General features: G+C 36.4%; 1 protein-coding gene across 1 annotated transcript in view; it reads right to left on the reverse strand.

Annotated features, from left to right (window-relative positions):
- Positions 1 to 26,979, reverse strand: part of LOC122811779 (keratin, type II cytoskeletal cochleal-like) — a 328,300-nt gene that overhangs the window by 61,200 nt on the left and 240,121 nt on the right. Inside the window, exon 6 of the mRNA XM_044083839.1 lies at positions 1,655 to 1,780. Coding sequence (XP_043939774.1) covers positions 1,655 to 1,780 — 126 coding nt within the window. The remainder of the gene's footprint in view (positions 1 to 1,654; positions 1,781 to 26,979) is intronic.

Raw genomic sequence — 26,979 nt, forward strand, 5'->3', positions numbered from 1 at the left:
GGAACATTATAACTGTCATCAAACATAAAAATGAAGCTGGTAAGTCCCTCTTTGCTAACACTATTGCCAAAACCTGGAACACACTAGCAAGCCAAATAACTTCTACCACCTCCTTTAGTCAATTCAAAAAAACTCCTGAAAACCCACTATCTAAGTAACTGGCTATGCTCATGCCACTCACCAGGCTAATCCATACCAAGAGAATTTGTCAGGGTACAGCTATGTATAAACAGCTTCTCCCCTGAAAGCTTCCAAACCCATATACATTTACCTTACAAAACTAATAACTGCAAAAGAAAAAAATATATACATCTGATTGTCTACTGTAAGAAATGTTAGTCACTAGCATGATGTCCTGTTGTGTGTATATATGCTATATGTATGTTTGTTAATCACCAGCATGTTGTCCTGATGTATGTATGTATATATATATATATATATATATATATATATATATATATATATATATATATATATATGCCATATGTATGTATGTTCTACTTCATTTTACTCTCATGTAATGTATTGTAATGTGGAGATTTTCTCCCCGGGCCTCCACTGAAAATGGACTTGTGTCCAGTCGGACTTTCCTGATAAACAAATGTAAAATAAATAAATTAAATAAATAATAAATAAATAAAATCTACATGCATACTGTTTCCAAAGCCGGCCTTAGCCATAAGCCAAGTAGGTGGCTGTTAGGAAGTTGCTCTAGCAGGAGCACTTTTCCAGTATTTACTTGTTTTTTTCTAGTGAAGAAATTTATTTTTTAATGCATTGAATGAATACAGAAGAAAACTGAAGAGTAAGAAAAACTGTGAGAAAATGGAAGAAAAAAGTAATTTGGTACAGGTAGACCAGGATGGGGGCACTATGGAGTCCTTTTGCCTAGAACACCAGTTGACCAAAGGCCATTCCTGACTGTTTCTGCAATAAAAATAATTCATTATGTCAAAACTCAATTTCTACTGATGTTTTTCAACACAGAAAGCTGACTACTCATAGGAAAACCATATAGGTATACCTGGGAATGCACAGCCTGCCTCAATAATTAGACAGCTGTGGAAGGAAGCTGGCTATGAATCCTTCTATTTAAGCATAACATGACAGAGTTTTTTCCTGCATAAACAAAGTTGTTCTCAAAAAGAAATATCAAAGTTTATTTTAATTAATGATGTACTCATAGTTACATGGTATGTTCAGACTTGTACAAGTAAGGATGTCAGTTGTAGTAGGATCTTTCCACTGTTGACTTCTCTAATTTATGATCTCTACTGCCTGTTAATTGTTCTTTTCTTCTGTTTCTTAATAATGCTGATTCTATTGCTCAAGGTATAACATGGCTGTTCTAATGTAGACTACCAATTTCTACCATTTGGAACTATTATAAATTAAGTATACAAATGTCAGCAGTAAAAGCTATTTTCACTATACTGCAAGTATCAAGAGCTTTCTTTATTACAGCATGGAAACCATTTATAGTAAAATAATCCTATATTAGGGGTTGTAACTTTTTGACTAGTTACTGGAACTGTCACTGCACAGTATATACAGCGATACATAAATGGATTGGCATGAAGAAGAAGTGAATATAATTCTTGTTTCTTATGCCTTTACCATTTATTCTCATGCTACATCTTATAGCAGTTCCTACCTGCTGATTAACCTTTTCAATTTCATTCCTCAGTTTCCGTATCATCCTCTGAAGTTCAGCAATTTCATGCTTTGTGTTCTTGATGTCATCTCCAGATTTGCCTGCAGATTGCTCCAGCTCTCTGTACTGAAAAAAAAGGTTTACATGATTGATACAATAAGTACTGACCAATGATACAGCTGTATTACAGCTTTCATTATAATACATTGTACATGCATTTGACAGAAAAAAAGTCACCGTCCACTGTTGTATGCTGTTTCTCTCTATGCCTGTCTGCTACTCTTGAGTCTCTCTGTTTCCCTGTATTGAGTATGCTTAGCAACAGGGAGATGGCTGACCAGAGTGACCATTATACAGACAACTGTGGAGGTCATTTGTTGACTCATTGGCATGCTGACAATAAATGCATTTCTAATGAGGTACTAAATCTATCTCCTATCTTGGTTATTCAACATGAGTACCTATACCACAAGAGAGTTTTCTACATCTTCCAGGTACATGTGCATGCTTCTACCCACATATGCTACGAGGGCTGCAATCATGGGCCTGGTATTGGCAAACCCATGTCCTTAGTCCTGTCGTGCATAGTGACATCACTGCTTCTTTCCCCCAAGATGGGTAAACTGACCTGGACAGTCATTCCCATCCTTGTCCATCTGGCTCCTCCTCGACCTGAGCTGCTATTCAAATCCAGGTCCCCTGGGTTGTAGTCAGGGCTTTAGTCTGCTATGCCATAGATCCAGGCAATTAACCTCCTCTTTGAAATATAGAACAACAAAAACGAGACACTTTATAATATGGTAGACAAATATTGAATAAAGATCATATTGAAAATGTTCATGTTAAATGATATTGTTGAAAAGTTGTTTTACATCTACAATAATACAAATGATGAAGTAAAAAAACAGAACAAAACAATTGAACTTGTGGACAACAATATATAACCACTAACAGTGCTCAAATGTAATATTACCAGACTCAACCCACACAGTGTAAATACGAAAGTGACAAAATAACCTATATTTGGGTTATTATAAGTATCATCACTGACCACTTAATGTGAATGCTAGCCCTGTGTTGTACCATCTCTGATTATCTGTGTACCACTTTATCAAGGTGTAGAAGCACAAATAAATACTGTTTCTGTAACAGATCTGACTGCCACATGGTGCACTGCATTGACGGAAATAACATTAATTAAATTTGTTTGTAAAAGTACTGCAGGAATATGAGCTGAGAAAATGCTTTGGTTGTAGTTGTTGATTATAACTGACAAAAATGCCTATAAAGCATGGAAACAGCGACTCCAATTTTATGCTGCACTTTTTGTTTTCAGAGAAGAAGGGAATATAATACTTGTTTTCTATGCAGTGTTTATTTCTGCCATCTGTTTGTTGTGCTTGCTATCACTGTACTACTAAGGTGGTTGTCAAGACCTTGAGCTTCTCCTTACCCTGTGACCAAAGATTGGTGAGACAGATACTATATGTTGCAAGGGATCTGGGGAATTTGTTTCCATTCAGACAGCTTTATTTCTAAGGGGTACATGAGTATTTCCTTCCAAAATTGTATTTAATATCATACCCATAGATGCCATTAAATCTTACTGCACAGTCACACTATAGTTTCCTATATCATGTAGTGATGCCTTTTTCCTTAAGCTGTAGTTGAATAAGTATGTTCCCTTACAGGGTGTTCCACTGAGCCAACTGCATGTGCAATGTGTTGTTAATGAAGGGAGTTTGCTCCCCATATCTCTCAAGAGAAAGGTCTACCTGCCACAGCTGGGATTTTACCTGTCTTCAAACTTCAAACAAATTAAAACATAAAAATGGAGTCACAATCAGCTCTATATCACTTCACAGATATACTTAAAAGTCACAGACAGTAAGTCATCCCTTTCCAAGGACACACAACACTTCAGTTTGGTGCCATAATCTTCTCATGCAGAAATAATTATCACTGGAATCTCATCCCTTCTTTTGCCAGTCTATCCAAACATCTTAGCTAATTTCCAAGCAAGGGACATGGGCATTATTGAAATATATTTTACATGAAATATCAATCACTTCCCGCAGCCATTATTATATCCATATGCCAGTCAACTAAACTCAGATTTAATCAAAAATGATAAATTTGGAACTACAGTTAAATACTTGACCTCAACAGTTCACATAAACAAGCTGCTTGTATGAATTGTTGAAATGAAGGCTTTAACTGTGGTTCCAGAAATATCATTTTATTGACTAGGTATTTGGCATAATTGAGGATTGCATGACTTGTAGAAGAAACTATAATGCAGAGAGGCACAATTATATGTTACTAACAATAAATATACTGCTACTAAAATATAAAATGTATGAAATGAGTGGTTCTTAGATCAAAACTCCTATTTATACTATGTGGAAATCATGAATTCTGGCAGATAAAGCAAGGTGAAGAAAACAAAAAAGTGTACATTTAAAATACCTTAATATAGGTGCAGATTCCCCAAGCTCCTTTTGATATATTTTCAGCATCACATGCATTTCAAAGTGCTATTGTTTAAGCAACTAAAGGCTTAGAGAGTTGTGTAAACTTAATTGACTCTTTATTAGTGTAGGGTCAAACATGAGCTGGGTATGTTAACAGATTGATAACATTCCTGAAGAGACTGAGAGCACAATTTTTAATGAAATAAGATCAACTGTAAAATTCAACAGACAAGTTTGAAACATATGGTTCATCTTCAAAAACACAAAACAGCTGCATAAAACTGTCACGTATATAATTTCATAGACAAAGCTAAAATAATTGCACTCACCTCTACACTAGGTAACAACTATAGTACAAGTGAAGATACAGAAGTACATTATTATAACAGCAACCATACTAGCTTTTACTATAAAGGTTATACTCTAGCGATTTGTGATTTGGCTTACACCATACATTTACATACATAGCATCTTTATTTCCTGACACACGGGGGGCCTGAAATAGCACTTTTCATCATTTAGAATTACTAGGATGCTTACCCTTAAAGGAAAAGAGAGACACTGGAATGACTCGGGTAAAAAGGAAGCTGCTTAACATACTTACCCTTCAACTTATTCTCTGTCCTAATGCTTTGTATCTCTTTAGTGACTTAGACAGTTTTTACTTTTCATTCCTAGCCCCTGTTGGTCAAATTACAAAGATGGACATTTCAAACTCTAAAGGTCTAGGGGTATTCAAATAACAGCAGACTGAGTGTGATTGTTTCTTAATCATTTGCAAATGTTTAGTGAACTTCTTTCACATCTTCCTTGCAGAAGGGCAGTTCTAGCACATGTGATAATTGCAGTATATGGGAGTATGCACCTTTAAATGTTAGACTGGTCAAATAGAAGAAATGCATGTTTACATGGTGCGCCTCTTTCTAGAAGGCAGTCACAGCAAAGATTCCAAATTCATGGCTAAAAACATCAGCTTATGAACAAAACTTCACGTTCTCATCGGTATACATTTTTGATGTATTTTTTATTGTCACAGTAAAGAGCTATTGGAGATATGTCGCACATCAAAATTGTCATAGTCATTACTAACATATAAAGTGGCCATTAATTTTTTTACCTGCAAAACTTGTGAGAAGCCCTCAGAAATTTTTTTTTGCTATAACTGCAACTCTCTTCATGTAAGGCAGCTTAGCAGAAAACTAGAATTTTGAATCTAGAAATTAAAAGTTATCACTAACTGTGAGCAGAGTAAGTAAAAAGCCTAAAAGAGAAACAGTGCGCTATGCTGTGCACATTACAGGGGAAGATGAATTCAGGAATCATTGTGAGCCTAGTGGTAAACAATCCTTTATCTATTCATCATCTCTTTTTTACAAGAAAAACGCTTGTAGTACAGAGCTAAAGAATAGAGACAAATACTGTGAGTTTAGTGAAGTGCATGAGTCTCAAGTCATTAATGGAATAAGAAATGATCTGACAAGCAGTGGACCTGGCCTTGTCAAAAGCTATTGGCATGTGCACTGTGAATTAAAATAGGAACACAGTAAAAGGAATTAAGTCAGGAAAAGTAAAAGTGTAAGATAAAATCTGAGTCAAATGATTAAAACAATTATTGCTAAAATGTACAATAATGGTAACGGCGAAAAGAAAGAGAACAATGGTGTTTATAAAAATATGATGTAGCTGCGATTCAAACATTATACACAAGGTATGCTTCTACATATGGGAGGAAGAATTATCTAGTGTGTGCTTAATCATTTTTTAGAAGCTGCGTTAGAATTTCTTTTGCTCCCATTTCCTGGGGATCATGAAACAGCCTCTCTTCCATGCACCCAAGTAACCCAACTGATCCATTCATTCCCTTTGGAGGTGAGATCCATATTCATTCCTCCTATGGGCAGGTGTCAAGTAGCAGATGTGATGTCATCATCTATTCTTGGGAACTCAGAGGTTTCTTTATGGCTCTGCATTCCCAGTGTACCTGACCACAACATCCCCTAAGGCTGCTGTGCAATGGGCATCTGCTATGGACCTGTCTTCCACTTTCAGGATAGTCATCCTCATAAATAATGTTGCTTCTTCTTAAGGCAAGAACCTCAGATGATATCCACTCATTCATCCTCCTCCATAGCCAGGTTCTCTACCACCGGAGTTGTTAGTTGAAATAGGGCATTTGTCTTTTAGTTAGAGCTTTACATTTCAATGCCAGCAAAGCTGTCTGATTTGGGTGAAAATCAGTTTTTGCAAAGATGTGTACAAGAAAAATAAAAATAAAACTACTTCAAAGAATTTACTATGTTCAGACCAAACAGGAAAATGAGCAGTGCCAACATACACTTCTGGTAAGTGCTATTTAAATGGAAATAGTTGGCATTTGGAAGCACAAAATTAATTAAAGGCATCTTGAATTTAAATTAGAAGCAGATGAAACAAGAAGCTCAGAACTAATAAAATAAGTGTTGACTTTATGTATATGTGCTGGAGGTAATCTTTTGTCAGAAAATACTTTAAACATACTAAGTTTAAAAGGCACCAAAAGGTAAGCAGTATACACATTACTGATTTAGTCAAGACAATGGTAAAGCTTCTGGGTCAAAGGCTATTAACATATGGCTATAAATAAATAGCATGAGATCCTCATTCAAATAACAGCACTGGATCAGGAAGTTCATTTGCCTTGAATACTGTTCTATTTAGCTTGTGAGAAGGTACACATGGAAAAACATATTCATAGTTTATAATCACAGTATTGATGTAAGCAGGAACCATCACACTGTAGCAGAGCCATCCTGAGTACTACAACAACCTCAGTGAAGATCTCTTGCATGACTATATTGATCAGATTTCAAAATAGGGTAGCTTGCCAGATGAATACTGTATTTAGTATTCAGGTAAATACTGATGTTGTGTCAGTATTACATGCTCCAAGAGAAACACTAGAAGTTCTCAGGAGTATACATGAGTAACAATTAAAGAAAATGGAGCACATACATGTCATTAAATAACAGAGAAAGAAATATGGGCTAATAGTATCGGTATTGTCAGGCAAGTCAAGCATCAAATTTCTATCATCTACAAGATCTAAATAAAGTAATTAAAAGAGACCATGACCCAGAAAGTGATTTCTAAATGTGCCAGCTATTAACATATTTCTATATCAGATGGCAACCATGAATTTTGGCAGCTAAGCTGGAAGAAACATTTACAAGCTGTAATCATTTAATGCCCCATTAAGAAGATATAAGTTCATGAGACTCCTATTTGGTATGTCGTCTGCTCCAGAGGTATTTCCTGAACCTGTTGTACAACTGAGAGAATGATAAGAATATGCTTCAGACTTAGTCAATGTCCTGTCATTGCGTGTATTCAGACACAAGAAGAAGTGGGGGAAATTCATAGGGCTCGTGAGCATATCAAGCGACATTCATTTTAATTTAATTAGGAGCAACTGTACAATGCAGTTATATAGGTCATATTGTAACATCTGGACTGAAGCCAGACATAAAAAGTGTCTGAGCAATAATGTACATGAAAAAGCCAGAAAACAACTGGATGATAATGAAAGTTTTGGAATGGTGCTGCATTCTGTAATGGATGACATAATTAAGCCACTTAGAAAGCTTTTGGACCATGGTATAACCTGGCCTGGAATAGAGCTATGAACAGGTTTAGAGTTTGTTTTGAACTGCTCTAACAATATGCACAAAGGCCTTGGCACTGAAATTGTATGATGCAGATGAATCAGTTGTAATGCAAGTGGATGCAAGTCATAATGGCTCAGAAGTTGCACTCTCACATTAAAATAGCGCACATACATATAGGATAAGATGATTTACAGGTAGAAAAAAGTGATACTTTTAGATAGAATTGCATGTGGCTATTAAGTTTTCAATTAATGTATTTATAGCACAGATATACAAGTAGAAACAGATAATAATTGCAGAGCATATTCAGACTGTTATTTATTTATTTATTTATTTGTACAAGGCACCTCCGAGACTGCTAGGGATATCACTTAGCTTGCAAAACTGTGATCTCAAAATAAAATGCAGACTAATCAAGGTGCCATGTACAACAGATACATTGATTATAGCACATTTTTTAAAAGTAAAATGTAATGTTTGCTGCAAGATATAAATGTTTGGTGGTTACTGTTGTGATTAACAATGGTGGATAAAAATGTAAAATTATTTCAGAGATTTGCTACAACTGATTTAAAATGCAATTACTGAATATTAGCCAGTTAGAGTCTGACTAGATCAATGATAATTTGTTAGAAAAATATCCAGCTTTGCTTTTCATCAGAAGAGAAGAGAGGACCTGCTGTGTTCAAATTAAGATGTTCAGTGCTGACGAGATTATTTTACCTTTCTAGTTGAGAAAACAGATGCTTAACAGAAAATTTAAGCCATGCCTTAGATAAGCAAAGAAGGAAACAGCCACATGACATGCCATAGAGACAGAAAAAAAAAGATATTCAAGAAGGGTCAGTGTAACAGGAAATCATAACATTTGGATTTAGAAATGAAATGAAGCTGAGAACAGTCCACCAAATAAAAACAAAACAACACTCCTCCCTGTCTCAGAAATAAAGTAAAGCACCAGCACGACACCAGTAATTCCAAACACGAATACTTTAATCTAATATACTGTTACACTGTTGAGCGCTTTCATCCACTAGAGACTTCATCAGAACACATTGTAAAATTAATACTGCTCACTTAAATACTTTATAGTTCATCACATGACACACATCCATAAGTATTTTAAAGTGCTAGTGCTAAAACAGATACCTTCCATTATTACTTACAAAACCTAAACTCACTACCTGAAATGTAGTGATTACCATTGAATTTGTTAAAAACATGAGTTTAAAACTTATTTTAATTCATTTAAAATACATTTAAAATAACAAAACTAAATCATTACAACCATTTACCTACGATTATCTAAAATGGGTTTAATGGAGACATGCTCATTAATTCCAGGATAAGTGGAAGCATTTAATTTAACCTGCCATCTAACTTCCTTATCACTAACCATTTTTTTAATGTCCCCTCCCCTTACATTACAACTAACAACCTCCAAGATCCCAAATGTGAAATTACTACAGTCCTTGCTCAATTTAATATGTTTCCATAAAGCATTATTCTCGTCATGTTTTTTGATGCTGTATTGGTGATCATAAATCCTATTACGTAAACACCTAATGGTTTTTCCCACGTAAAAACAAGGGCAGTGGGTGCAAATGGCCAAATAAATCAAGTTCTTGGACCTACAGTTCCCCTTTTGAAAAATTATTCTTGATTTATTATAATTCTGTAAAGTCACTTCTTGTACACATGTTATGTGTTGGCATTGCTGACAAGTGCCACATTTAGTTGTACCCCTACTATTACACCTCCCATTCATCCTGTTGTATTTCTTCCCTAATAAAAACTTCATGTTAGGCCCATTTCTATTTACGAACTGTGGCTCCTTCCCCACAATATTCCATATCCTTTTATCAGCTTTAAATACATTCCAATTCCTCTTAATAATGCTTTTTATATTTCCACTGTTTGGTCCATGTTGTAATATACAGGCCTTCCCAAATTTGTTCGTAGTATCATTAACACAGCTGGTTACCCTATTCTGTATTACACCAGTTACGGATCCCTCACCTAAGAGGGGTTTGAACTTTATACCCCATTGTTCCCGGACATAGGACCTAAGGTCATTAATCATACCCGTAGGATATCCTCTTTCAGCAAAAAAAGATCCTATTTTCTCAAGTTCCATGTCCAGATCCTCTATGTCCGAAGTCATCCTGGCTACTCTAATGAACTGCCCTTTCACTATGTTCCTTTTCTGGGCCCAAGGATGACTACTGGTAAAATGCAAATAGGAATTGCTGAAGGTAGGTTTCCTAAAGATATTTGACTTAAATTTCCCATCTTGTAGCGTGACCAGCACATCAAGGAAGGAAATAGTTTTTTTGTCCATATTAATGGTAAACTTGAAATGCTCACTACAAGAATTAATAAATCTGAAAAAATTGTCAAGTTCCCCCCGACTTCCCTTCCAAACAAGGCAGATGTCGTCTAAAAAGCGGTAATAACAAGCATAATTATCAGACCACTGGGAGCCAAAGATGTACTCTTTCTCCCAATTGAATAAAACAAGGTTTGCATATATGGGGGCGCAAGCTGCCCCCATCGCTACCCCTTTAGATTGCTTATAGTATTCCCCCTCATAATAGATGTAATTATGGGTCAATACTACCTCCATAAAATTCATTATAAGAAGTATCCTATCCCAGGACAATTGTCCTAGCTCCTCTATGCTCTCCTGAAACCTTCTCAAACCTTCCTCTAGGGGTATGCTTGAAAAAAGGTCAATTACATCAATGGTGACCAGCCATTCAGCCCCCTCAGATATATTGGGTACCAACCTACTTAAGAAATCCCACGAATCAAATACTAAATGAGTAATTTTAAATGCTTCCACTTATCCTGGAATTAATGAGCATGTCTCCATTAAACCCATTTTAGATAATCGTAGGTAAATGGTTGTAATGATTTAGTTTTGTTATTTTAAATGTATTTTAAATGAATTAAAATAAGTTTTAAACTCATGTTTTTAACAAATTCAATGGTAATCACTACATTTCAGGTAGTGAGTTTAGGTTTTGTAAGTAATAATGGAAGATATCTGTTTTAGCACTAGCACTTTAAAATACTTATGGATGTGTGTCATGTGATGAACTATAAAGTATTTAAGGGAGCAGTATTCATTTTACAATGTGTTCTGATGAAGTCTCTAGTGGATGAAAGCGCTCAACAGTGTAACAGTATATTAGATTAAAGTATTCGTGTTTGGAATTACTGGTGTCGTGCTGGTGCTTTACTTTATTTCTGAGACAGGGAGGAACATTTGGATTTACCCACATTATGCATTTTCTCTTCCAGACAGAATTTTCATCAGCAAAGCATTTCTTTATAGGAAGATTAATATGCTGCTCTTGCATATATCTGTGGTTAAGTGTGCAAGACTCATATTTATATTTAGTCTTGGTACAAAGTTTCATCAGTTTTACTTGCTGCTTTGACTTTTTTTTATTCTCCTGTATCAGTACTGGAGTATTTTCAACTTCATAGAGACCCCATGCAAAATAGTCATTTGTTGTTTTTCTTTAGAGATCTTCAAAGAAAACAATAACAATTTGTTTTTCTCTGCTATTACTTTGGATACTATTTTCTGACTGAAATACCATAATTTGGTAAATTTTCCAGATTATATCTTTTACTTTACTGTTCACAAGAAATTGAGATTGAGATGTCAACAGGTAAGAAAAAATAGATAAGGTGATGAATTTTCAATAGGAGTAGCAAAATGCCTTAAAAACATAAATGACACTTGTTCCATATCAAGTCAAAACATAAAGGTATAACTTTTTGTAAAAACACTATAGGTTTCCTCACTAACATTGATAGTACCAAATGATAAGGCCTTAGATTGTAACTGTGATTCTGTCCCCTGCAGTCATGCTAGATCCATGGTTTCAACAGCGGAAGAGTGTGCACATTAGCACTGTTCCTTCAAGTTAAGTACATAATCTTATTCACTCCCTATCACATTGCATCTTTTCTTTGACAGCAATACTTTTGCAAATGAATAATTTAATGTGTTATAAGAAATTCTATATTAGTAACAGGGAACTATATTGGAGGTGTTGGCATAATAGCAGAAAGAGGTTGGCATAAAAGAGGGCAGGGGTTGGCATAATAGATAAGATATTTACCTCACAGACACAAGGTAGATGGTTTGATTCTCCCCATGAGGAAAATTGGCTAGGCTTAAAATGGCCCACAAGGGCAGCTAGCCTAGTACTTACCTATGAACCTTTGCTACACTGCTGCTGTACTATGAATTGAACACAAAGGCACAAACATGCAGGAAACTGCAATGATTCAAAAGTATCAAAACAAAAAGATAGACCTCTTCCAATGATTTATTTACTGACTGTGAATATTTTGTGTGAAATAAATACACTATAATTTCTCACAGCATTCAGATAAAGACGTCTTACTTTATGAGATCATTACATTCTATGGGAAAATTGTCAGTTGGCATATGAGTCTTTTAGTTGTAATGTAAGCATGCAGTCTTATAAGTTAAGAATGGACAATTTCCTTCCACTAGACAGTATTTGTATAATTCACAGGACAGACAAAGCTTTTATTCCCTAAAAATTTTGAAAACCAATGTAAGAAAGCTGCCTCTTTTTCATCTTTACCATTTGAAAATGATTTGGGATTACTCGATAAATATGACTAAATACACATGTTTAGTTTTAGCTGTTGGGTCACATTATTTAGAGCACATTGTTCACTGATTAAAGTTATAGGTTGGAGCAAATCTGGGAACAAGTGCAATCTATTCTAAGCAACAACACTACTAATAGTTTAGAAAAAGTGCTAGACACAGTTTCTATAAATGCTTCAAGGAGAACTATGTTAGGTATAGTTTTGGGAAGTCTCATGTAGCTCGTAATGAAGTTGTAATGATATTGTTTGATGAAGAGTACTGAATGTCCCAGAAACATAAGATGTTTATCTAGTTATCCATCTGGTGACATGATTATACTTAAACAAGAGGACAAAAATAAAGTACTCATTAAAAGAAATGTATAGACTACTTACATTTCTTTTTCACAAGGATAATATATATAAAAGCACTCTTTTATAAGAGAGGACCACAACAGTTTTGTTAGCAAAACAAATTACAATTGTAGCTCAGCAGAAAATGTCAATTGTATTTAGAGATCATCTAAATGGGTGTGACTATTTTTTGTGAACATGTGACTATACTGGTGCAATATTTCAATGTCCATTTCACTCCTATGAAGAGCTTAATAAAGCCTTTATTTGTCATTTAGCTATAAAGGGGCTAGCAAATCTATGCTCAGTATACCATATTCTAAGAGATACTTGCTTGCTGTTTGGGGCTTTCAGCTGTAGTATTATTCAGGAAATGGAAACTAATATTAATTCATTCACAGATATTGAGAAATGAATCCATTCTGCCAGTCCAAGGGCTACTACACAGAAATGCAAGTAAGTTATTCTACATCAGACTTCAGTAACCTTAGCAAACATTAGTGATACAATATGTATAAGTGACTAAAATCTCTAAAAATGAAAAAAAAGAGTTAAATCTATTCAAAGATTCTAAAGGCTAAAGACCAAGACGTGCCATATTTTGCTAAAAGAATACAGAGGTTTGGTGGTGAAGATGATTAGGCTCTGGAGGTTCAGTGAATAACATTTTTTGAACAACTGAAATTAAGAAAAGAGTCAAAGTAGTTTACAATTAAGTCACCATGCCCACTTCCTTACCTTGAAAAAGTCAGTTTACCTGTCTGTTAAATAACCTAGGGATTAGTGATCAGACTTGACCTGTCTGTTGTGGCCCTTGGTCATTGCAATTACTGGAGCAGGCTGGTAGGGGAAGGAAGATTTGCAGATGTTGCATGACCATTTTTTTTTATTTTTATATTATTCTTTTTATTAGTTGGCAAAACCACCAGACTCAATTTTCTTTTTCAATTGTACCTTCTTATGCCACTTGCTGAGAGACATGCAGAGGGCAAATTGAGACTGGAGAATTCAAGCCCTGCACTACAAGATAAAACATATTAGCAGCTTATAGTCATGTAATTCTCTGTGCTATCCTGCCAGACCACCTAGGAGCTTTATAACACATTGTATGCGCAGGACTGTATTTTTCAGCAGCAGCAAAGGTTCATAGGTGTGTACTAGGTCAACACCCACAAGGACCTTATAAGCCTTGCCAAGCAACTCAAATGAATCCCACAAGTTATTTGTCTTTGAGGTTATTTTGAGGGGTAAATGTTAACTAGGGCATGATTTAATGTCTGTCCATATCTATCAGAGCATAGGTGCCAGGCCAGAGGTGAACTTCTGATTTCCCATCCACTAGCCCAGGTTACACTTGCATAAGATGAGGAATGACTTTGCCTCACATAGATGGGGAGCTTGTGCCACAGAATGGGAATACATACCTGTCCCTCCAACATGCTCTATTTATGTGGTAAGCAAAGATTCAGTCTTTTGAACTAGTTGTTCTGATGCTGTTTATGGGTAGGCTTAAAATGTCCTGCAAGGGCAGCTAACCCACTACTTACCCATGAATCTATGAACCTCAAGAAGGTCCTTCAAGGCAGGATCCAAGGATGCCTTATATGGTATCCAAAGATCTCCTCTCAGTAGTCTGTAGGAAACAGAAAACAGAGATAAGCCTTTAGGGTGGGGAGGGTGGCCTAATAGTTAAGGTGTTTGCCTTACAAACACAAGGTGCAGGGTTTGAGTCTTACAAGGGATAATTGGCTAGGCTTAAAATGGCTCGCAAGGGCAGTTAGCTTAGTACTAATCTATGAACCTAAGAGGTGATCTGCATCGATGTTGTGTTTATGCTGATTATTCTTTTTGTGATCAACCAATGTGTGTATTTCAGTTGTTGCATGTGCCTAGTTGGGTACACACCAGACAGGGTGTTATACTCAATGATGGATGTGATAAGGGTCGAGTACAGTGGTACAATGACTTCCCTGTACCTTGATGCCATGCCCTTTCTTACAAGTTGAGTGACATGGAATGGTTTTCAGACACATGTTACTATATACATGTGCCCCTAAATCTATGACTACAGGGTCTATTCTTATATAGGGGTGTTTTATCAATGAGGTAGTTTCCCAGAGTGGCTGACTTCCCAAAAATTACTATTATGCTTTTCTTGGCATTGATTTTTAAGCCATGGCTTTGGCACCAGTCATTTGTCTGTGTTAGACCTTCCTGTAGGATGTTGGTGTCTAGGGTAGTTCTTTGTCTGCTCCTAGTTTGCAATCATCTGCAAACTAAGTCAGCCAGAGGCTCTTGACATTGGCCTTTACTTCTGAGAAGTAGATGCCAAAGAAAGGTGGACCCAGTACAGAGCCCTGAGGAATTCCACTGGTGACCAACCTTTTAGTGGAGGTGGCCTTCCCTATCCTAACTTCCTGGTTCCTGTCTATGAGTCAGCTGGCTGTCCAGCATGTTATATAGAGGTTTATGCCTAATTGCATGAGTTATTTACAATGCTTGAGTGGGGTATTGCATCAAATGTTTTGCCAGGTCAAGGTAGTAAGTATGTACCATTTTGTTTTCATCCATCACCTTGCTGACCTTTTTGAAGAAGTCCAGCAGGTTTACAAGGCATGACCTGCCCTTACTGAAACCAAACTGGGTTGGTTTCAGATTAAGAATACATAACTCACCCTTAATGAAATTAAACTGGGTTGCATCCAGTATCTGAAGGTTTCCTATGCCATTATTAATCTAGTCTATGATAATTCTTTCCATGACATGGCATATGAAACTAGTCAGAATAATAGGTCTGCCATTTCCAAGATCCATTGATGGTCTGCTCTTGTGCATAGGGATGACTGTTTCAGTCCTCCATTCACTGGGGACAAAGCCTGTTCAGAAGCTTTGGTTAAATAGTGACTTCAGTGAGTGGACCTGATAGGTCATATTTCAGGCTATTTAGGAGGCATCCTGGGATATTACCAGGGCCCATGAAAGATGTGTTCTTGGCATTAGAGAGTGCTTTTAAGACCTTATCACCACACAGGTCACTAGAATAGCAAGTATCATCACAGTATAGGTGTGACAGTGAACATAAAATGAACTGAAATGTGGCAAAGTTTCTGAGGAAGCTTAATTAAATTTCATTTGAGCATTCAGATTTGCTAGTTGTAAGATCATACTGTTGTATGTACATGTAACAGGAAGAAATGGAGGATTCTTGAGGTAGTTTGCTAACCCATAGCCCCATGAATGGATTGTGCTGACATATGTGAAAGGCACCATATTTATGGAATTTATGCCCATTACAACATCACTGCTGTTGAGAAGAGCAGCGTTATTCAACATTCAAGTGAGCTTCTTGATCAACAATAAGCCCGTGTTTGCCATATTGATCATCGGAATAGAAAGATATGGTGCAAGGGAGTTCAAATGATTAAGCGTCTAGTGTTTAAACTATTGCAGCACAGCATATGTATCAAAGGATAATATGCCTAAATGGAGAAATGGGTGTCCAAATGGAGAGACAGGGGTCTAAATGATGAGATGAAATCAGCAAGAAAAGGAGAGTAGTATTGCTAGAACTGAATTCATCCTCACGTCTTGGTTAGTACATTCACATGATGGACCCTGTTTTCACAAAATCTCACCAAGATGACAATGATATATAGACTGTTTTCATATGACATATATTATAGAGAAAAGTAGGTTAAAAAATAAAAAAAGACAGCTGGGTACACAGGTCTCAGCATAACAAAGTGCCCAATCCAGGTGTAATTACTGGTTCCAGGACTGGAAAAAAAAACAGTGTAGAATCATTGGGATATGGAAATACACCCACAACACAGTTAGCTCAGGCTTGGGGGAAGATGCCCCCCCCCTCTTGTTGTAGAAGGAGGAAGTAGTCCACAAAAATCACAAATAAAATGACAGGACTAAAAAGTTCCATAAAGATGGCAAAGTGGACTACTGAGGAAAAAGAAAAAATGTGTTTTTAGTATTATGCAGGAAGCCCATAATTTCCAGATATCAGCTATTTAAAAAAGATTAAAAGAGAAATTACAGGAGAGAAAAATATTTTACAAGAAAAAACTGTCAAATGCTTCAAATAAGTATTTCTATTAATTAATAAAGCAGACTTTTTGAAAAAAATATAACATAGATGAAGGTACTCTGGGACACCTGGAAAAAGAAGCATCAGAAGTGTAAAAACAAAAAGAAAAAATACAGGGATTTTTGAAAGTTATAAAAAAGAAACGTGTACATGTGAAAGAAAAAGAGATCTGGTATGGTGCCATATTTATGTGAAGGAGGAAGCCAAACTAATAAATCCAAAAAAGCAGTTCTAAAAATATTTGAAGAGAAATACAGGCAAAGACACCTAGAAATGGAGCTTTTAACAATATAAAAAATAAGAAAACAAAGAATGAATGTAGAAAGGAGGATTAGTAGTATAGTAGTTAAACAAATAGAATCTGAAGTTATGGATTATCTGCAAAGTGAAGGGCTTAGGATGTAGAATCCAACGCAGGTAATGACACAGCATGATGGAATTACAGGTCTTCCGATTAAGGTGCAACGGGTGCAGTAGAAGGCATCTGAAGAAGATTTGCAACATGTTGATGCTCTGCAGCCTTCTGTGGGAGGCCAGTACAAAAGCCAAGTTGAAGCTGCACAGCAGCAAGCAAAGGAGCAGGAAAGGGAACGTTCCAGAGTGATGGGCCAAAGGCTTCCCTAGATTACGCAAATGAAATAGACAGCAAAGAAGACACACTCAGTCCCGAAGAACATAATTGATTTAATGAAATTGATAGACATATTAAGATATATGTGTCGTAGGCTGATAGCAAATGCCCAAGTTAATTAGAGTTGATCTGTACTGTGATATGGAAAATGATTACAGAAAGCAACATGAGACACAAAGATAGATGAAAGAAATGGATTACAGAAAGCAAATAAGACAGAAAATATGAGAAGTTTGGTAAAACAGATGAAATAGTAATTAGCACTATTAAGAGAAATTCCTGAGATATGACAGAAATAAAAAGGATTTATTACTGTGCAATAAAAATAATAAAAGATAAAGTACTACCACTAAATCATATAATAACAAAAGGAAAGGAAGGAAACAAGTAAAATGCCACCACGAAAGAATCAAATAGAGAAAACTATAAAGCAATTAAGCAATAAGTATCAGAGTTAGAAGAATATAAAAAGGGAACAGATAATCAAAAATACTTGGAAAGATAAAATGTGGTAAAAGCAACACACAATATCAAAACAGTTCAAGATCATTATATCCTATTGCCAGTGTTGTTGTTTGTCTTTTGCCTTTTCTCGGTTAGGGTCACTCCGGTCTGCTAATGATTGGCAGTAGGTTTTCACGAATGCCGAGGTGCCAGCTCGACGTCCAACCTTCAACAAAGGCACGCCCATTAATAAACTAAAAATATCAGCACTTGCAGAAAAACGTAGAAGGTATGCAGATAAATGCAAAAGATAAGCACAAAATAAGCAATTCACTGATGACCCAAAAGGAGTCTATAGAGTTGGGAAACAAAGAGAAAGGTATAGAAACATCACCAAAAAAGAATAAATAGGCACTTTTTGGAGAAGTATTTATGAAGACCCTTTTGACTATAACAAAGATGCTGAATGAATAAAATAATTTAAAGGAGTAAGAATCTGTAATGCAGAAGATATGAAATGTGATTAAATAATATCCAGAAAAAGTGAAACAAAATTAAGAAACACTCCTAAATGGAAAACTCCAGGCCCAAATGTAGTAACTAATCTCTGGCTAATAGCGTTAACTTTTTTACTGAAAGACTTAGCTTTGAGTAAGAATTATTTCTATACTCATCAGGAACATACTACAGTCTGGTTAACAAAAGGAAATAAGATACTCGTCCTGAACAGTGAATCAGCAAGACCTATACAAATTATATGCTGGAAGTGATGCCGACAAAGTTTATAGTCATTTAGAAAAAAAATCAATTATGGCAATAGAACAAAAGGGTAACAAAAAGAAAGTCATATGGAACAAAGGATCATTTGTTGCTAAATAAAGCTATAATAGAGAATTGTTAAAAGGGGAAGAATTGAGTATGGCATAAAAAGATTACAAAAAGCATTTGACAGCGTCCCAAATTCATGGTAAAGGATGAGCTACACCCTACACTGATCAATTACATTACATTGACCAGAAAACAGTGGCAGACCATTCTGCAGTTGAGCCATGAGAATTGGCCAATTATCATCTCAAGGATAAAAATTCAAAGGGTATTTCAGGGTGTTTCTTTATCACAGTTACTGTTTTGTCTTGCCCTTAACTCATTAAGCTGTTCTCTTAACAGATTAGGCTATGGTTGCAATTTGGCTCACAGAAATCATCCTTGTTTAAAGTTTTCTAATTTAAATTTTGTGGATGGCTTATAATCAAATAGTTCATCAGATGAACATTTGAAAGCACAACTACAAAAGGTTAAAACTTTCTCAGATGATATAAGAATGACATTTGGTCTTGATAAATGTCCAAAACCAGCATTTAAAACTCCAAGAAAATATTAATCTGGAACAGGAATGTGATATAAAGGAACTTGAGTAGGGGGAAGTGTACTGTATAAATATTTGGGAATAGATGAAGGATTAACAAGACAATATGAACAAATATGAATAAAACTCAGTAAGGAATATTTTAGAAGATTAAAGATAATATTGAAAACAGTCGACATCTAGGAACAAAGTCTAAGCTATAAATCAATTTGCTCTTCCTGTTTTAATTAACAGTTTGGGGTGTTTGATCAGCCTCAAAAATTATTGGATCTATTTGACATGAAAACAAGAAAAATGCTTCATGCTTATCAAATGATATATAAAAATCAGTGTGTACCAAGATTATATATTCCTCACTCTGAAGTAGTATTGAACCTCTCGAAAATGATTACATGAATATATCTGTAATCATAGGAGTGCATGCATATCTGCTGACCTCATCAGATCCAAACATAATGAAAGTTTGAAAACATGAGGAGAGGAAATCTAAGATGAGATCTCTGCTTAGTTTAGCAGAAGCTTTTTGTTGTGAAGACGTAGATAAAATTAGGTGGCAACTGAATGTGCTAAAAAACAAAGGAAAGACTATAAGAAAGATCAGATGAGAAGGAAAAATGTGTAAAACCCATAAATATAGTGGCAAGTACATAGATTATTTGGAACAACCTCATATCGACTAAAATTTGACACAGGAAAGATTAAAGAGTGGTGAATTAAAATTAAAAGATGAAAGGTTAATAATGGTGACCCAGTATAGCGGACTACACACATATTGGTTTACAATATCCATTGAAAAGGTGGAAGAAACAGGCAAATGCAGGTTCTGTATAAAATAATTGGAAACAGTTGCACATCTTGTTGTTGCGTATGATAGACTCATAGCAGAGGGCCTGTATACTGAAAGGCATAATAATGTGGCAAGACTGCTGCATTGGGGATTGTCCAAACATTATAATATAGAAGTAACTGAGAAGCATTGGAAACATAAGCTACAAAGCTTTAAGCAGAATGATGAAGTGTGTATCACATGGGTCACCCATTGCCAACAGTTCAAAAAAATTAGATGCGAGAAAAACAGATATAGCAGTCATAATAAAAAAAAAAAAAAAAGTAGCACTGATCATTCAAACTGCTACGCCCAGTGATTTCAGTGTCTTACATATAGAGAGACACAAAGTCATAAAATGTCAGTATTTGCAGGCAGAAACAAAAGTAATGTGGAAGTGTAGAAGAAAGATACTCAGACAGTTCCAGCAGTAGTAGCAGCAATGGATCTTATGAAAAAGAATTTACAGTCATAATGAGATATGGTAACAATACATGTAACCCCATATGAATTACAGAAGAAGACAATACTGGGCAAACTGTGATTGCTAAGAAGAGCACTCTTGGCTAACATAAAGGACTGAAGCATTACTAGTTTCATGAACTGCAATTATACCCTGAATTTGGAAGTGGGTCCATTCCCATCATTGTATTAGAAACCCAAAAAACTTGGAGAAATTAAACTGCGAATATGTATCCAGTGTGTCTAATAACATTAGTTAGCCTTTTTTGCTGTATATGTATTATAGGCTGATACCAAATGCCCAAACTGAAAAAGAGGTGGTTTCTATTGTGATATAGATTAGCAACAGGAGGCCAGAAGAGGCAAATTAGTGAGTTTGCCAGTCTTGGGTCTACAACTACCACCCCATCAGTCTGACGAGCCTGATCTGCAAGGCCATGGAATGTATTATCATGGAACTTATAAACAAAGACATTAGCAACCTTCAAACACAGGACCCCATGCAGCTTGAGTTCGTGAAGGGCCTTCCTTGTTTTCTGAACCTGACTGACTTCTTCGAATCAGTCTCCAGAGCCGTGGACAAGGATAAGGTGGTCCACACAGCCTATCTGGACCTCGCCAAGGCCTTCAACACCATCCCCCACTCTGGAATCATAGATAAACTTACTAAGCTGGGCATTAATCCCTACGTCACTCAGGTTTCCAACTGGCTTACTGACAGAACCCACACTGTAAAAGTAGCCGACTCCAAATCCAGCTTCAGACAAGTGACAAGTGGAGTACCTCAGGGCTCAGTCCTGGGACCACTCTTGTTTGGCATCTACTTCTCTGAAGTACAGGCCAACACTAAGGGACTCTGGCTAACAAAGTTCACAGATGACTGCAAACTGGGAGCCACTATTGAATCCCCAAATGATGTGGATAGTCTACAAAAAGGCCTTTCAGAAATAGATGCTTGGTGCCAGAGCCATGGGCTCAAGCTCAATGCCAAGAAATGTATAGTTTTCCCCTTTGGGAAAAAACATGACACCATGAATTAGCACATAGGTGGCAGTACACTAAACACCAAAAGTGTGATAAGAGACTTAGGGACACAGGTGGACAGTGGTCTCACCTTCGATAACCACATCACCACAACAGTCAGGAAATCCTTCTATGTGGCACACCTCATCACTAAGGGCTTTTCATCCAGAAAAAAGGAGTTCATTGTCCCACTGTACTCATCCCTCATTAGAACCATTATAGAATGCAATGCCCCATTTGGTATGTACCTCTCAAGACATCTGCAACAACTGGAAAGGCCACAGAAATACCTCACTAAAAGAATCACAGGTCTAAAGCCTGGAATAGACTGCCCATACATGTCAAGCAGAGCGTCTCTTTCGCCTTCTTCAAAAGGAACCTTGATGATTGGATGGGAGATAGGAAATTCACCCCGGGGATCATGTCAGTCACCCTGCTAGACAGGGGTCCAGGGAAGTAAATACTGTGGGAAGAAATAGCCAGGGAATTGTTATGGCTGGGCTTGTATAGGCCATAGTGCCGATAGCCTAGTACCAACCTATGAACCTATAAGTTTTGACAGATTTATTTATTTAGCATTTGTTTACCAAGAATGTCCGACTGGGTCAGAAAGTATCCATTTTCAGCAGAGGACTGGGGAGAAAAGCTCCGGATACATATGGTTAAGAGAATGAACAACTAGACAGACATAATACAGTCATAATATTCAAACACAGAGAGATAGTAGCAATAGATGTTAAAAAGATATGAGGGTAACCTCAGGGGAGTATGTGTAGAGGAAGGGAGGCTAGGGTACGTTAGTGGTGGGGATGGAGAAAGTAGAGGTAGAAAAATGCATAACAGTACCTCAGCATGGACTCACACAGGAGCAAATCCAAGCTTTTTTGAAGTATTTATTTATAGAGATTTGGAAGGAGTGCAGGTTATTAGCAGTTATGATAGTTAAAGGAAAGGAGTGCCATAGTTTTGCCACAGAGCAAGAATAATGGCTTAGGCCTAGGGTTTTGTTAAGTTTATAAATTGTGAGGAGATGTTTGTCTTCAGATCTGAGATGTTTATTTGGGATATAAAAGTTGCTTAATTGGCTAACAGCAGGACAAGTTAGTGGGTTGTGGATGATTTTGTATACCATAGTAAGTTGTACGTATTGAATGTGAAGGGGGAGTTCAAGCCATCTTAGGGAATGTAGGGCTTAACAGTGATGAGTTAGAAGGGCTGCATTTATGGCAAGTTTGGCAGTTTTGTTCTAGCAGCTTTATTGTTTTTTTTCTTAGGGAGGTTTGTAAGTTAGTTAGAATTGGGGCCCCATATAACTGTGAGGGCAAGAGGTAGGTTTTGGCCAGGGTAATTGTGGCAGCTGCTGTGAGGTAGTTTTTATTCCTGTATAGGATGCTTCTTTTATGGTGTTTTTATATATACTATATTGTATATATAGGCCAAACTTGAGATAATCGTCATTTGTGACGTCTATTAGTTTAGTATGCTGAACCAGTTCAGTTTCAGTATTGCTGGCTGAAAAGATCTAGCATGTTTTGATGGAGCTATCCAGTTTGTGGGTGAAGAGAAGGAGCTTGTTTTTTTTTTTTTTTTTTGTTCAGTAGGAGTTCAGCATTGGAGAGGCATGTTTCTATAGAAGAAAAATCTTGTTGTGCTATGTGTTGTAGGTGAGTTAATGTGCCTGATATGCAGATGATAGTGGCATCATCTGCATATTGGATGAATGCCTTCACAGGAGGATGTATGTAAGCTATTGATGAAGACATTAAATAGTAATGGGCCAAGGATGGATCCTTGAGGTACACCTGTGGGGGGTGATGTGATGAAGGGAGATAGAGCCCTGCCATTTTACTGCTTGCTGGCTGTCAGCTAGGTAGCTAGAAAACCACTGACGTGAGGAAGAGGCTAGACCAATGCAGGAAAGTTCTTTAAGGAGTTTGGGGTGAGATACCATGTCAAATGCTTTTGACAAATCTAGAAATACTGCATATACTAGTTTGCCAGTGTCACGGGCTTTGTTGATAGAGTCCATGAAAGATAATAAGGCTGTTGAGGTACTGTGTGCAGGTCTAAAACCATGTTGAGTGTGGGAAAGTAGGTTGTTGTGTGTAAAATGGTGGAGAAGTTGTAGGTGCATACATTTTTCTAGAATATTAGAGAGGGGGGACAAGATTGCAATAGGAAAAAGGATAATGTGTGATCTTTTATATAGGTTAGGAACATGTGATTCAGCTATGAATCTATTAATTAAGATGCTAACAGGAAATGCAGCAACCTTTAGGTATTCTGGTAGGAGGTTGTCTGCTGAGGTTGAGCAAGATTTCAGTTTTTGTAGTAGTTTTTTTTTTATTTGAGATGAAGGGATGGGCTGACAAGTAAGCTGTGGATGGTTTGGTTTTTGGTTATGAGTGAGGGGTTGGTTGTGTGTTGGTAATGTGTGGGGTAATGTGTGGGGTGTGTAGAGGTTAGTATTCGGGGTATTAGTAGAAGTAGTGAGTTGGGGTGTATGAGTTGGATTTACTTTTAGGTTGAATATGGACTCTATAAAGTATGTGTTGAATATGGTGGCTGTTTGAAGAGGTGGTATATCGGGGTATGGCTTGGGATTATTTTTGTTTTCTGGGTGAGTACTGACATTACAGACAACCAGAATTTCTTAGGGTTGTTTATGTGGTGATCTTGAATGTAGGAATAGTATGATTTTTATCATGCAATATTTGTCTTTTTATTTGATTGCAGAGTTGTTTGTATAACTGAAGATTTATGCCATTTTTATTCTTTAGCCAGGCAGTCCATGCTTTCCTGAAGCCTGAAAAACAGCCATTGTAATGTTATTTACACAAGGATAGCCCGAACAGGAAATATGGTAACTATAGACTCATTAGTCTTACTAACTTCATATGTAAAGCTATAGAGCATAACATCTCGGACTTCATTAATCTAAACATCAAACTTTTCTTAACCCTGGACCCTCAAAAATTTGGCTTTGTGAAAGGAAGGTCATGCTTCTTTAACCTCATGAAGAAGTAACTGAAGCAGTGACTAGCAGTTATGCAGTACATGCACCATTTCTTGACTTGTTTAATGCCTTTGACACCATTCCACATGCGGGCATTATTGACAGATTTGTAAATCTAAATAAACATTCTTGTGTTATATATTGCATAGTTAACTGACTGTTTGACAGAACCTATGTGGTTAGACTTGCAGGTGCCATATCTGAAGGCAAAATTTTACAAGTGGTATTTGGGGGTGGGCTCTTTTCAATCTGGCATTTATTTCTCAGACCTTCAGGCCAAGATTCCTGGCTTATGGTTATCTTATCATGCAGACGACTGTAAATTGGATGTTGCTATTTGAGCTTCTACTGACTCTCAGTTGATTCAACATGGGTTAGCCATGTCAGCAAAAGGACAATGGTCTCAAATTAAATGTGAAATACATGTATCATAGCTCCTTTTTGCAAAAAAAAATAGCATACCATATAGGTGATACACCCCATCCAAGCAGACTTTTATATATCCTTGTCAATAATTCCTTATTGTTTGACCATCATGTCCCTAAATCAATTTAGTGAGCCTTCTACCTGGCTCATCTATTTCCAAAGCCATATACACTAGATACAAAAAATATCACCCTTTACTAGTATCTCCATTTACAAAGACTAAATTCACTACCATCAAAAGTGAATTAAGAACCAAAACAAACAGTTCTGATGACTGTAATAGAATTGTCATTACTATTTGTGTTCTCCAAGCAGAGTCTTGTTTTTGTTCTATATTTTTGTCTTATCAGACATATTATTGGATATAGTGCACCTTTAGTCATGTATTTGTCTAAACATATTACCAAGCTTGAGAGAGACCTCAAAGATTTCTTAACTAAAAATATTAATGACTTCAAAAATCTTAGTTGTCAGGACAAGTTTGCAAATCCCTGTACTCAGTCTCTTATAGTCACTTTCATAGAGATCTGTGTCTAGCCTATTGAGCCATGACAGATCCAACCTTCATTGACCTCCTATTCCTTGATGCAACAAATGGTACCTCAAACACCTGTTTAAAGGAAATAAACCTTCATCAGCAGATAAATATGACATGTTGGCATGGTAGATCCATATCACAAGAAAGCCCTCACCTTTGGAAAAAACATCCACTATGTGTCAAGCAGGGTACCACCCTTACCACCTTCAAAGGTAAACCTAGATAATTGGTTGGATAGTCTCAAATCCACCCCTTTTTAATTTTTTCTTACACAACTTGAGGCTGGATGTAACATTTGATCAGTGTTTTTTGGCTTGGCTTATAATGTTTTGCAGACTGATTGTCCAGTGCTTAATATACACACCTATAACTTAAAAGATATGCAAGTCACAATCAAAAATATATAATTACATCAATATCGTTATTTATATTCAGTAAACTGTGGCATTGGCAATGGACTAATTGTATTGCAATTCAGTTTCATCATACTAAAAAATTGACTATTAATTATTAAATCAAGACAAATTTGACAAAGATAAATATCTATATCTTAGTTCTCTGAATTGACTAGAGACTGTATCTGTATAGTAGATAAAGCCATTTTAAGGCTTGATTTGTGTAGAGCTGTTCTACTAAACACTAAATAAATAAGTCTAACTTGTGGTTATCTCCACAACAGAAAATTAAGAACTGTTTTGCATTTGGTTAATCTCTGTCTTGTTGTAAGTAAATTATTTGACTTTTTGTAAGTAAATATTTTGCTTCTTTATGTTAATCTGCCTTGTTAACAGTAGCTATCAGGCTTCAGGGTCAGAAGTATTTTATGTTAGAGTAAAACTGGCTTTGATGATTAGGGGCCTTGTTGGAGATGTCTTTTTGCTTACCTTCTTGCTGAGTGGATTATTTTTGGTGCCTTAAAACTATATATCACTCTCCCTGGAATTTAGTGTGACAATTTTAAGGCTTGATTTGTGTGGAGCACTTCTGCTAAACGCTAACCAAAGAAATCTAGCTTCTGGTTATCTGTAAAACAGAAAATGAAGACCTGTTTTGCACTTGGTTAACCTCTGGGTTGTTGTAAGTGAATTATTTCACTTTTTGTAAGTAAATATTTTGTTTCTTTATATCTGCCTTGCTGATAGTAGTGAACAGGCCTCTGGGTCAGAAATAGTTTTGGTGAGAGTGAAACTGGCTTTGACCAGTAAGGGCCTTGCTGGAGCTGTTTTTTTTTTTTTATGTGCTGATCTGTTTACAGATTGGATTATTGTTAGTGCTTTAAAGCTATATATCACTGTCCCATGAATGCAGTGTGGCCAATTTAAGGCATGATTTGTGTGAAACACTTCTGCTAAACACTAAACAAAGAAATCTAACTTCT

The sequence above is a fragment of the Protopterus annectens genome, chromosome 9.part0, assembly GCF_019279795.1.
Source record: "Protopterus annectens isolate FY-2018-M chromosome 9.part0, PAN1.0, whole genome shotgun sequence".
NCBI classification, from domain to species: domain Eukaryota; kingdom Metazoa; phylum Chordata; order Ceratodontiformes; family Protopteridae; genus Protopterus; species Protopterus annectens.